This window comes from Equus quagga, chromosome 13, assembly GCF_021613505.1.
Source record: "Equus quagga isolate Etosha38 chromosome 13, UCLA_HA_Equagga_1.0, whole genome shotgun sequence".
In the NCBI taxonomy this organism is placed as follows: Eukaryota; Metazoa; Chordata; class Mammalia; order Perissodactyla; family Equidae; genus Equus; species Equus quagga.
The window spans coordinates 2,997,620-3,011,235 of NC_060279.1; the positions used below are offsets into that span (position 1 = coordinate 2,997,620).

The window sequence follows — 13,616 nt, forward strand, 5'->3', positions numbered from 1 at the left end:
CACGGTGCCTGATATCTGAACAAAATCAGATTCTTTATCCTGAGGAAAGGGGAGAGTGCAGCCAACACTGGCTACCGCATTTCCTTCCCAGTTAGGATGCTAAGTTCTTTAGGTGTGACTGAAACAAGGGGAGCAATGACCTGGTGAGTATCGCTTGCCTTGCCTGAACTGGAGGTCCTTGTCAGGATATGCTGCCTATGCTAGGGTACCTGTGGTTGGTTCATTGGTTCTCAGATTCTCTGGGAGCAATAAATTGTAGGTTCAACCAGATGCTCTTTAAGGCAACTCACAGTCCTCCCCACAGGCCTGGAATTGTGCTGGGCCAGTAGCACGTATCTCATGTAATCCTCACCTTAAATCTGCAAGTCAGGGCATATCATCCCTGCCTTCAGAGAAGGAATTGAAATTAGGTAATTTACTCAAAATCAACAGTAAGCGATAGAATGGGGATTTGAAATCAGGTTAGTCTGAGAACAATGCATGTATTTCTACCGCTTATATCTCACTACCTCTTTCTTCCAACTTGGGGTTTCCATGAGTCTAGGAATAAGCCAGGGAGCATGATTTAGTGCTTCTCAAACTATCTTTGGCTAAGAACTAGATTTCAAAAAAATTCCAATTCATTACGGATTGACATTTTTATAAAAGATAATAAAAAGAATTACGAGGAAAATAAAATGAAAAAAATTATAAAGATATGCAAAATATAAGCCCTGTTTTCAATGATTCAATCTAACAAACAAAAGCTACTCTGTTGAATTGCTATAAAGTTTTCTAAACACTTACTCCTCATTTCTGTACTCCCCTTGCCACAGACTAGTAACACACAGTTCGTGGACCCGTGCTGGTCTCCAGGCCACACCGAGCAGCACTGACTTAGACAGGTTTCTGCCTCCATCCTCCTCCCGAGGCTGCAACTCAGCATGTTTGATGCTTGGATGGGGTGGTATTACTGGCTGTAACGTTGAGCCAAACATCAGAGGAAGGGGTTAGATTTTGCATGGCCGTTTTCACGGGGACTTCTATTTTCATCAAAAGATTTATGCGATACTTGGGAAACACTTTCTTCGTGGTGATTGGCTACTTTCCTGTTCTGCAGGAAGGAGATTGAGCACGTGGTAATACGTGAGACAGAACAGACTCACCAACAAAGAACCTGCACACCAGAGGACAGATCTGTGTTGGGGGTTTGCTAGAGGTTTCCAGTTGGATGTGTCATTGGATGATGATTCATCTTGGGAAAAAAAACAAACTTCTTGATTTGAGTGACTCTAGGGTTGTGTGTGGTTAATACTTGGACATTTGTTATTTTTCTGACGTAAAAATGACTTCAGCCTGGGAAATATATTATAAATATATGCTCTTTTATTTATTAGGAAATTCCAAGGAGTCTTTATTAGACAGCCTTCCCAAGAAATCTAGATCTGTTCTTTTCTAAGATTTAGGAAATCTAAAATGATCATGTGTCCTGCGTATGAAACTCTGGGAACTCTACACGTGTGGCAATTAGAACCCACTGGAAGGGCCGGGAGCCTTGAATACCTTCTGCCTCTGCTTTTCATTCACAAATGATTTGAGCGCCTGTCTCATACTCTTTCTTCCGCTGCCTTCCACTGACCTGCTTTCTGCTGCCACGGGCCTGGTGGACTTCAGTGCCCTTGTGGATGACTTACCCCAAATTTAGCTTTTCAATTCCGTGACCTCCGTATTTCCAATGCCTTTTTCCTCCGCCTTTACTCAGCTGTCTGCTGCAATGGTGATAGCCTGGACTTTGTCATAGCTCAGAACTGCCCCACCTCCCGGATCTCTTCATTCAGCCTTTCCACTCTTTGGCTAATGCCTATTCTTCTTGGTGACTCAGACACCACCAAACTGTTTCTTGATCCCATCAGAACCTCCGGTCCATTGGCTCGTGTACATTATCCTTTTTGATCAGCTCTCTCTTGTCTTTGCTTCCCTCATCATTCAACTTTGATTCCTCAGTCCATCTTTCCACTCAGGTTCTTACCTATATTCTCAACTTCCTCTCCTCCTTGTCCTTGTGGAGTACTTATGGGGCAAAACAATTCTGCCTTCTCTGTGTTCACCCAGGCTGCCAAAAGAATCCTGAGAAAAATTACACAATCTGGCAGACCTCTTCAATTCATGACCACCTACCTCAACTGGTTTCAACACTGCCTGGAAATCTGCTATATTTCTCCATAGCTGTTTGCTTTCCACATTTCTGCAAACATCACTTCAGATGTTTGTTTCTCTCCTCAAACCTCCTTGCCTTCTCTCCTCTTTATTCACTCTTTTTAGAGAAAATAGAAGCCATCTGATAGAAACAACCTCAACTTCCTGCCAACAAATCTTCAAACCAAGCTGCTTCTGAACCCACTGTCCCTACTTCCTTCCTGTTATTATTCGGTAGAGGCGTTCCTCCTCCTTTCAAAGGCTGTCCTTTCCTCTACCTGCATCCTACCCCCTTCTGCACTCTGAGGAAACTGTCATCATCAGTTCTCCTGTCTCACTCCTCTATCCTCAACTCTTTTCCTCCTCTATTGGCCCAGCATCTTGAAAGAGTTGTCCACACTTGTCACCCCACATTTTCACCTCCCATTTAGTGCACAAACCCATCTATCTCCCATCTCTTGCCACTCACCTGCACTCTTCTTGATAAAGTCACCAGTGCCCCCACTGCTGTATCCAGTAGGGGCTCCTTTGTCTTGATCTTACTTAAACTACCAATAGCATTTGATCCAGTTGACTACTCCTTCTTTCTTGAAATAATTTCTTTCCTTGTTCTCAGGGATGTCACTCTCTCCTGGCGTATCATTTTACCACTAGGGCTACTCTTTGCAATTCCCTTTGCAGCTTCTCCTGCTCTGACTTATAAATACTGGGTTCTCCAGGGCTTGGTTCTGGGCTCTCTTCTCTTTTTACTCTACACTCTTTCCCTGGGTGATTTTCTCCACTCCCATGATTTCATGTACCATCTCTATAGCAATGACACCCACTTATTTATCTCCAGACTGCATCTCTGTCCAGCTGACCACTCTGGTCATATTCACTCAAAGTTTCAGAGGCACCTCCAACTCAGCGGGGCCATTGTAGAATGTATCACCTCCCCCTCCAAACCTGCTTCTTCTCTACCCAGTTGTTCAGGCCAGAAATCTGATGGTCATCTTGGCTGTCAGCTGCTATCATCACTCTCATTTAAGTAGTTGCTCACTATCTGAACACTTACTCTTCCGTCAATTTGTGTTTGTTACCACCTTAGTCCAGACTACACTTTTCTCTTGTCTGGACTGGAAGCAAATAACCCCTAAATGGTCTCATTCAGAAGATATATATTTTCCTCTCTACTCAATAGCCTTCAATGGCTTCCCTTTGCTCTTAGGTTAAAGTCTAAAATTTTTACCCCTCCCCATTTCTTCAAGCTCATCTTAAATCTCTCTCCCTCACGCATAATGTCCCTCCCTAGCTGTGCTTCATTTTTCAGTTCCTTAAATAGTTTAACTTCCTTCCTGCTTCAGGGGCTCAGAACGTGAGAGGGGTAGGGAAGCAGCGGGTCCTGAAGGGGGCCCAGGGTTCCGCTATCAGTACAAATGTACCCTTGCTTCAGAGACCACCCTCCCCCCCCATCCTGTGCAGTCCTAAGGGGTCTTTAAATATGTGGCTCTCTCTGCCTAAGGCTCTCATCATCTCCCTCTTCAACTGGCCAACTCCCACTCACCCTTCACGTCCAGCTGAATGTCACCCTCTCAGGGAAACTGCCCCCAGCCCTGAGTCTTGCTTAGTTGCTCTGTTAAAAGCTCCCACTTCTCATTTAGTTGTTATGACACATAATAAAATCATGTAGTTAACTTCTTACTGTCTGTTTCTGCCCCTAGCTCTTATACCCATGAAGCCGGGAACCATGTCTGTCTTTTTCACAGCTTTTCCCCAGCACCCGACATAGAGCATATGTTCCTAGAGCATAATAGGTTCTGAGTGAATAAATGTGCATCTTGTAAAAACTTTGGTTTGGGGAAAAGGCCAGGGAGAAGCCAGGCTGCCTGTTTTGATTTGAGTCTCGTCCTTGTCAGATACGAATGTAGAGATTATTCTGCAAGGAGACTAGATTAGCAATTTATGCGCATGCTAACCACAGTTACTCATTCAGCCTCGGTGGACAGGGATGCTAGGTTCCGGTTGGGGAAACGATGTCACCCTCCTCCAAATATTCCAGGAAGACTTCTTCAAACAGGCATGAGATTCTGGGTTGTATATTGGACAAACTATAGGCTCTGTTATGCAATGGCTTCTTTTTTTTTTTTTTAATTATTTAATTAATTAATTATTTATTTTTTTCCTTTTTCTCCCCAAAGCCCCCCAGTGCATAGTTGTATTATATTCTTTGTTGTGGGTCCTTCTAGTTGTGGAGCAATGGCTTCTTGATCTGGGAAAATATGTATTTTTTCTTGAATAACGGTGAGGGAAGAAGCAGGGTAGGAGGCTCTCACTTTTCAGGTTGTTAGCAGTTAGGCAACAGTGGTGGAGAATGAGCACATGTGAACAAAGCCCAGTGTTGAAACCAAATAAAGCTTTCTGCAGAGTTATGCCGACCTACATTTAATGATGAGTGTAGCCGTTATTGCTCTGAATGGCGATTCGGCGTCCATGTTAAGCGATTCACTGAACTGAAGAGCTCTGGTGGCTATAATTCATACACGTATTTTTTTATTTCACTAAGCCAAGTATTTCTGAGGCCAACTTCAGGCACTCAAAAAAATATTATTTCTTTTTTTCCCTCCCAAGTGCAGGGATGGTCCATTTTCTCTTTCCACCCAGAAACGGTGGGTAGGGAGACAGAAGGTGTTATAAGGAAAGGCCCAGGTCCAGCGGTTGGCATACAAGGTGTGTCCAGCTGTTGTTCATAGTGTTAGCACTGATCTGGTCATCTGGTCCCCCGTGAGCATTTTTCCAAATGTCTAAGGGATGGAGCTGCTTTTGTTAAGCATTTGCTCTGTGCCTTGGGTATATTCACACTTTCATTTCTTATGCCAACAGCACCTTGAAGGAAGGCTTGTTCTCTCCATGTTACGGAGAACACTGAGGTAGGTGATTCCTCAAGGTCGTGCAGCTCGGAGCCAAGCTTCAGCAGACTCCAGAGGTGCCCATCGTCCCCGTGCTGTGGGGTGAGAGGGGAGCTGGGCTACTTTTCCTCGGGCCTTTCGTCTCTCCCATGTCTTCCCCAGCCAGAGTGTCAAGGAGACTTCTGGAAGCTCAGGGCTCTGTGGCTGCTCAACCCTGCTGGGAGAAGGGAGTTGTGGATGATACACAGACGACTGAGAAGCTGTCTGGAAAGTTACCAGTGCAGACTCTGTGGACACAGGAGTGTGTCCCGGAGTGGGGTTCGCGTGGATGGGCCTGGCTGACTGAGGAGTCAGATGCTGCAATTAGGAGCTATGGGCTTGGAGGGAACTTAGAGGTCATCTAATTTAGTGGTTTTGAAGCTTTTGACCACAATGGACTGTTGCTATTAATTTCCCCCAGAGACTCTATTTTAAAATAATTTTGACTGGTTGGAAAATTTTTAAGGAAATAATTTCATTTTCTGATTTTATTAATCAAAGATATAATAGATGTCTGCTAAACGGAGCTTCTGACCAGCATGAGGCAAGCTGCCTTTCCATACACTGTGGCTACTCCTCCAGCAAAGCACTTGGAAGTGCTTTTAAGGAGCCTGTGCAGACTTTTGGGAGGTGGGGGTGGGGTGGAAAATGTACAGTTTCATTAGGCGTTTTCAAAGCTTGGAAACTGTTCAGCCAATCCTCTCCCTGCCATGAGCGCCTTCAAGAGTCTGGTGGCCCCAGTTGGAGACCATTGATCCAGACCTACTTCCTTATTTTATTGTTGAGGAAACGGAGGCCCAGACAGGTAAGTAAAATTTCCCAAGTCACCAAATGAGTCAGTGCGTAAAGGAACCTTGAATGACGGAACACATGTCGCCTGGGAGATAGAGAGAGAGTTGCCTGGTTCATTCTGCAGGCAGTTTTGCAGCTCGTGAAAATTCAAAGGTCTTCCCGCCACTTTTCATTCTGAGTATATATTCTTATGATCCAGCTCCTGTTGCGTTGGAGTGCGTTGGAGTTGGTCTGCTTTTCCTGAAATCACCCCAGGCTGAAGGCTGGTGCCCACGTTCCACAATTAGATCCACTCACACAAGCGTTTTGAGGGGGAAGCCTGCACAGAATGGGCAGCTTCTCCCCTGGAGCTGGCGCTCCTCTCCCCTCTTTCTTCCCCTTGCTGACCTTACCCCTCCCCCCAGCGGTGCCTCTCTCCCAGGGTGAAGGGCCCATCTGCTTTTCATCTCTCTGATTTCTGTCAGTGGCGAGACAGGGTGACCACATTATCATCACAGATTTTGGGAGCTTCTCTCATTGGTCCCACCCTCCTCACCTTGGCAGCTGGGACCACAGACAAATAGAGATTCTCATTCTCTGCTGTTATCCAAACTCTGGTGTGAGGGGACAGATGGACATGGGCAGAGAGGAGGTGATTGCTTTTCTTAGACAATAAAGGATTGCTGTGAAAAAACAAAAAAAAATCCCCATCTGAATCTCATCTCTATACTTCCTATCCGGAACACATGTATACCTTCATATCTGACGTTTCTTTGACCATTATATCAAACCTGGTGTACTAAGCAGCTCAGGCGCGGTGACAAAATACCTTAGATTGCGTGACTTAAACAAGGGAAATTTCTTTCTCACAGTTCTGGAGGCTGGAGGTCCAAGATCAAGGTGCTGGCAGGGTAGGTTTCATTCTGAGGCCTCTTCTCTTGGCTTGTAGGTGCCACCGTCTTGCCGTGTGCTCATAAGATCTCTTTATTGTGTCCATGTGGAGAGAGAGAAAGAGAGAGATCGGGCTCTCTGGTGTCTCTTCTCATAAGGGCACTAATCGCATCCTGAGGGCCCCGCCCTCATGACCTCCTCTAACCCTGATTACCTCCCAAAGGCCCCATCTCCAAATACTATCACAGGAATTTTGAGAAGACACAAACGTTCGGTCCAGTACACCTGGGAAAGAAGTTTTGCTAGTTTTCCTGATAAGAAACTGAGGCTCAGAGAAGTAAATATGTTAGAGTGAGCCAACAAGAGAGAGGACTGAAAGAGGGTGGTGTCCGTGATGATGGCCCTTCCATACACGCCGATGCTTACCTGATTCTTCCGTGTCCTGCCCCCTGACCCAGCCTGGGAGCCTGTGTGCCATTCCAGCACAGAGCTACTTCTAAATTCTCGGAAGGGTGTAGTAGTTTACAAATATGTTCACACATACAACTACGATATACAACTATGTACTGGGGCTTTGAGGAGAAAAAAAAAGAGGAAGATTGGCAACAGAAGTTAGCTTAGGGCTGATCTTCCTCTCTGCACCCCCCCCCCCCCGCCAAAGCATTAAAAAAATGTCCACAAATTCTTTGATACTTCTCCCTTCAAAAGGCAGAATCTAATTCTGCTCCCCATGAATATGGGCTATACTTAGCAACTCACTTCTTCTTCTCTTTTTTTTTTTTATGAGGAAGATTTGTCCTGAGCTAACATCTGTGACAATCCTTCTCTATTTTTTGTATGTGGAACACTGCCACAGCATGGCTGGCAAGTGGAGTAGGTCTGTGCCCAGACACTGAACCTACAAACCCGGGCCACCAAAGTAGAGCACATGGCACTTCAACCACTCGGCCATGGGGTCGGGCCCCCAACTCATTTCTAACAAATAGAATGTGGCAGAAGCAACGGTGTGGGGTTTCTGAGGTTAGGTCTGAAAGACACCATGATCCCCTCCTTGCTGTCTCTCACATCACTGGCTCTGGGGAAGACAGCTGCTGTGTTGAGAAGACACTCAAGAAGCCCTGTGGAAGGGCCTGTGTAGCAAGGAACTAAGGCCACCGGCCAATAGCCAGTGAGGAACTGAGGTCTCCTGCCAACAGCCATGTCAGTGCGCCATCTTGGACAGGAATTGTCCAATCCCAGTCAAGCCTTCAAGTGATGGCAGTCCTGGCTGTCATTTTGACTGCAACCTCCTTAGAGACTCTGAGTCAGAACCTCTAGTTGTCACTCCCAGACTCTTGACGTATAGAAACTGTGAGATAATAAATGTTTGTTGTTTTAAGCTGCTAAATTTTGGGGGCAGCAACAGATAATCAGTACAAAGGGAAAGGCTTTTATGCTATTCTCAGTTCTCCATTTTCCACATTACCCATGAGGCCAAGCCATACCAACATTTCTGAGCGTCGGTTTCCTCTTATAGAAATTAGCAATAACAATAGCATACAGCATGCCTGATACACATATACTAGTACTGACTAGCTCAAATAAGTGCTCAGTAAATTGTGGTGCTGTCAACATCTTGTCCGCTATGTGGCTTCCCCAGGTGAGTTTCCGTCTCTGTTGGTTTCAGATGCCCACTTCCCTTGCTGTGGTGCCAACCTCACACTCCAGCTAGTGCGCACGGCCTGGCAGAGAGCCTTGACTGCCTAGCCTTCCAGGCCGAGGACTAGAGAGCCTCACTCTTGTCTCCACGCCTTCTGCTGCCTCCGTTCTTAACCCTAACCTTTCATCTCAGAATTTCAGCTTTGATGCTGCCCACTTCCTTCCTATGGTTACTTGAACCGAAGTGAGTCAGGTCTTACTGAAAAACTGGCCACAGCCCGGCGGCTCCCACCCTCCCCGCCCGTGGCCGCCTGGGCAGAGCGTGAGGGGATCAGTGTTTACTCAGCCCTTCTTTCCTCTTCTCTCCCCCAGTCACGGGGCTTTGAGCAGGGCTTCCCCAGCCGCCACAGCCCTCCCAGCAGACCGCAGTCAGAAGCCAATCTCACACTTGTCTGGTGGCTCAAGGAGGAAACAGAAGGAGCAACAGCCCTTGAATCCCTGGGCATCCTACCAAGTGGGCTAACCGCTTATACTCTACTTTGTTGGCTCCAGCCTGTTGCCTCTGGTCTCAGCTCGAGGAGGATTTGGTAGGAGTTTTTAGCGGTGAATACCGATCACAGCCAACTGTGTGCACTGGGACCATCTCCTAGTGCAGGGAACAGTGTTAGCACTTTATCTGAAGCCTCATGATAACTCAGGCAAATTAGTATTCATCCCTGGACCTTTGGAGCTTGAAGAAGCAAAAAAACACTAAAAACCTCCTTTGCCTATTTTTCTAATTTTGGTTATGTACAGAATCTCATCCTCAGCCTTGAAAATCAGCATGATCTTTAAGGGTTTGAGGAGAATTCCTTAAAGGATTGAGTTTATGGGAAGACAAAGGTGGTTTTTGCTGTTGGCTTTTGAAGTGGGGATACCTTTTTCCCCCAGCAGATTTGGACGCTTCCCTCTCTCTGGGAGAGGGTAGCTGGCTTTCTTTCCCTGGAATGCAGAATCCATTCATTTACTCTCTTCTAGCTTGGAAACTTTAAAGGAATAATTTTAGTCAGAAGTCAACCGACACCATAACATAATTTTAATAACAGTTATTTATTCAAAATTAAAATCTGCTATGAAGACAGACAAACAATGTAACATTCCCAGAGGAATTGAATTGTTTCTAGTTAAAACTAAGTTCTATTAGAACCAACTTTAGGTTGTTATAAATAACAAGCTGGCCACAACTTTCATGAATGATGTGGTTGGGGAGTGAGGTCTGGGGAACCCCTCTGAGCCATTAATCCTCAGAGGAGCTCCCTAGTTTCTCTTCCTAAGAGGGTGAGAGTCTGTGTAACACTCTGGGTGCCCGAGGCCCTGGGACAGGAAAGGTTAGAGAGGGGTCAGGAAGAACAGCTCAACAGCCATAACGTGTGGTCAGGCTTGGAATGGAAGCCCCAGTTGGCTTCCCCCAAGAAACATTTTTTTCCTTTATAACTTACAATTTCTCTTAAAACACTCAAATACCATAGGGTGTCATCCTATGGAAACAGCTTAAACATAGGTGAAAATAATAAATATTGAAAAAAATTATAATATTGGGCTTCTTTCTAAATAGTTCACAGAGAAGCTCAGTAAATAAATAGAAATAGGAGTTGAGGTATCAGAGTTAATAAATATTCAGGAGAGAGGTACCACAGGGTTTTCCAAGGAGCTGATTCAGCTCTCCCAGAACCCTGGATGGGATTTGGGAGATCTCCAATTTATGTCCTAGAGTCTAGTAGAGTCGCCGTCCTGGATGCTTCGTTCCCTAGGATGCTTCAGTTTTTCATCTTCGTTGTCATATAGGCTTCTATGTAGTTGATGAAGATGTCAAACTCACTCATGGCTTTGTAGACACCTTTCTCTTGGAGCTGTGTGGAGAGACAAGAAATGTTTAGTCAAAACCCCATCTGAGCGAGTAAGTGGGTTCCCCACCTGGAGAGGCGTGACCCTGGGCCCCAGAAGCTGCGCTTGCTCCCTCATGTTGGGAGGTGACGAAGGGACCCTGGGAACCTGAGGACATGGCCAGCCACCTTGGGGAAGGCTGTGCACTGACCTGAAGCATGGCTAGTGGGCAGCAAGACAGGCATTCACTTTGCAAAGCAGTTTTCAAAACGGTGCCTTTTCAACAGTTTAAAAGGTCATGTGCTCACATGACGCTTATTCAGAATTTGATGAAAAGACATTAGAGGAACCACTTTGAAAGCAAGACAGTGAGAAAAGGAGAGAAGAGAGCCTTTTTCTATGTTTGTGCTCCCCCACCAATGGATCGAGCAGGCCCCGCCCTGCTGCTCCGGCCCCCTGTCAGGGGATTCACGCTCCTTGATGGTGGAACTCTGCCCAGAGTCTGTCCCCAACCCATGAAGAGGCCATAGGCCACATGGCTTCTGGGAAACAGGGTGTAAGAGTTCACGGATAGTTGGAAGCATTTTTGAAACCCCATTTGGTTTGAGAGTTGACATTCTCAGGCACTTTGGGAGGTGTGAATGGCAGATGGGATGTAAGCCTGGACCAACTGCAGATAAGTGAGAATCCTGCCTCCTGCTCTGGTCTGAGTTTTGGGGAGTGCAGGCTGAACCCCTGGGTGTATTTGTGTGTGCACATTCACGTGTTGGCTTCCTGCACGTGTGGCTCAGTCTAGATTCCCAACAAGCTACTTTCTGTTTCCTTTGTCACTCTCCCCAGCACCTGGCTCACTGCGTTCACAGGCTGACTGGCTGGCCTAACCCACAGGCCTGCGAAGGCGGGGAGCAGTCATTTAGAAACCCCCAAAGACACTTCACAGAAAACAAACATAACCAAGGCAGCAGCTCCTCGCCGGCTGAGGAGGTCACACCATTTGTCGGGTTCCCACACTGCCTCTGAGTGAAGGACAGGGCCCGCTTAGCACCTGCCAACCTCCACCCCTCGGAGAGTGGGCAGAGGTCATGGTCCCCAGGCCCTCCCTGCCACCATCCAAACTCACCTTACTAAAGGCACTCTTCACCTGCTCCACTGCCTTGCTCTTATTTTCACAGGGCAGAAATCGATGCTGTGGAAGGAAAGAGAAAGTGTTAATAACAGTGGCTTGCAGTTCCTGTGTCCATAGCACTTGGGAGACAAGCTGGTAGCATGAGGAAGGGGCCAGACTCATCTTGAATACCTACGCCTCATAGCTCCTTGGGGGTTCTGAGCCCTACGTCCTCCTTCCCCTCAGACAGAGAAGAAACAGCCCAGGGAGATGAAACATGTTTCTCTAGAAGCCACTCTGAGATGTTTGCAAGGCTTGCGTGAAAACCCAGGTCTCGGCCTCCCCAACCCCCAGCCCCGCGCGCCGGAGCCCCACAGTGCTGACCAGAGTGCTGAGCCAGCCATTCGGTCCTTTCCTGCCTCTCTGTCCTGTCCCTCTCCCTAACTCCCAGCCACTAGGGCCATTTCTAAGTCCCAGAGGAATAGAGACACAGTCTCAGCTATGCAGGCCAAACCCTTTGCATGGTCTTGTCCCACAAATAGAGACCAATTGATGTCCCAATACCCGTGAGAGAACAGAGAAAACCAGTAGTGAGGGTATCATTTTGGTTGGAGAAATGAATTATCCTGGGGAATTATTCATAGATACTAGCCTGGGGATGAGTAGCTCCCTGGCCTTTCTAAAGAGCCTGTCAGTCAGTTGGGCCCCACATAGAGCTCTGCTTTCAAAAGCTTGAGAATGAGAAGTAAGTGGGGTTTCCCCTCCTGCAGGGTCCAGGGCCTGGGTCCAAAGGGACAAGGGAGCGCCGACTGGAGCTCTGGGCCCCTTTCAGGAAGAGAGAGGGGAATAATTAATAGCCCACAAATGACTCACAAATAACAGGAAAGCTGTTTGCAAATCTTCACATGTAAATGCCTAGCCACCAACCCACCCCCTGCACAGAGAGAAATGAGCAAGAGATGGAACTCCAGCGCCTTCCCGAGAGTGCCCCTGCCAGCCTGTGTCTCTGTCTCTGCTGTGAGCCTTGTCAGGAGATGGTGTGTCAGGAAGAACAGAGAAGCTGCCAGGGAAATGACTGGTCTGCTACTCACACAGCGCCGCAGCCTCACTCGGAGGGTCTTCAGCTTTTCCCCCAGGGAGTTCACGTGCTCCTTGATGTCTGGGCCGTGGTTCTCAGCCTGGGGCATCACCTCCTCCAGGTAAAACTGGATCATCTCCGACAAGGCTTGGCAACCCAGGTAACCCTAGGGTGGGAGCGGGGTGGGGGGGGGGGGGGGGGGGGAGTGGGAGGAAGAGCTGCTGCACTAGCTTGAGAGGACAGCTTTGTCCCCAAGGACCTGTCTTACCCAGCCACCTCCCCCCGGGACTGAGCCCTCTGTAACCCTCCGCGGCTGCCGCTGCTGATCTGCTGAGTTAAGATCTTCCCACTTCTGCTTTTCAAAGCCACGCAGGCTTGGAGCAGAGCCTCCCTGCCCTTAGTCACGCTGCAGCCTGCCCACCCACCCAGCCCGGCTCTCACCTTAAAGTCCTCCAGCAGGGACCCGTTCAACAACATGTTGTCCAGCTGATCCTTCATTTGCTGTAAGAAGAACAAAAGGAGAATGAACCTGAGCTTTGGGGAAACACCTGAAATGAATGTCCTTCCGATGTCCTTTTATTCATAGAGTTTTTGATTTTTAATCAATGCAGCCCTGGCCCAAAAATGGAATGGAGACTTCTCCAAACAGGACATTCAATGTGGCTGGGACCCTTAGTTCAATCAGATCCTTTCTCTCGGGATCAAGTGATTTTAAAAATCTGGCCAATTTTGAAGCCAAGGCAGAAGCCAGACTCGGTCCTGATCTTTCTGCAGATCCATGTCAGGTGTGCAGGGGCCGCCTACGTCAACCCTCCGGGGCTCTGTGCTTGTCTTTCTCCCTGCTGCCCACGGCCAGCTGCAGCGTTGAAAGGTCTCTGGGAGTGGGAAGCGTCTCCTAAGGCAGGTGAACCCCTGTGCGGCGCTTCCCCGAACCATCAGTCCTTCAGGTTCTGGAAGCCCTCCATGCTGAGGCAATTTATGTTTCTCTGCCTAGGGCACGGGGAACGCCTTCACCTCCACTCAGACCCTTCTGGATTTCTCCCAGCCAAGGAAGTATCGAGCTCCAGAAGAATCTTACGAAAAGTTTCTGAGCATAGGAGAGAGTACGTTTACCTTTAGGGCAGCGTTTCCTGCGCGTCTGCTGCATCACCCCAGCCTAGCTTAACTACCT

At 47.6% G+C, this 13,616-nt stretch overlaps 1 protein-coding gene and 2 long non-coding RNA genes across 4 annotated transcripts in view; 2 read left to right on the forward strand and 1 right to left on the reverse strand.

Moving 5' to 3' along the window:
• On the forward strand, positions 1–12,434 carry LOC124251207 (uncharacterized). Its single transcript, XR_006891710.1, has 3 exons — positions 1–143; positions 5,035–5,904; positions 12,310–12,434. It is a non-coding gene; the product is annotated as an uncharacterized LOC124251207 (long non-coding RNA).
• IL10 (interleukin 10) overlaps positions 7,636–13,616 on the reverse strand; it is a 10,687-nt gene continuing 4,706 nt past the window's right edge. Inside the window, exons 2-5 of the mRNA XM_046683786.1 lie at positions 12,887–12,946; positions 12,459–12,611; positions 11,383–11,448; positions 7,636–10,288 (exon numbers count right to left, since the gene is read on the reverse strand). Of these exons, the coding sequence (XP_046539742.1) occupies positions 10,196–10,288; positions 11,383–11,448; positions 12,459–12,611; positions 12,887–12,946 (372 nt within the window). The 3' untranslated portion in view covers positions 7,636–10,195. The remainder of the gene's footprint in view (positions 10,289–11,382; positions 11,449–12,458; positions 12,612–12,886; positions 12,947–13,616) is intronic.
• The window catches only part of LOC124251206 (uncharacterized), a 17,058-nt gene continuing 15,869 nt past the window's right edge, over positions 12,428–13,616 (forward strand). Inside the window, exons 1-3 of one of the 2 annotated variants that reach the window (XR_006891708.1) lie at positions 12,428–12,566; positions 12,811–12,948; positions 13,220–13,548. This is a non-coding gene — a long non-coding RNA (uncharacterized LOC124251206). Of the gene's footprint in view, positions 12,949–13,219; positions 13,549–13,616 lie in introns of both variants that reach the window. The other variant, XR_006891709.1, reaches the window with a different exon arrangement.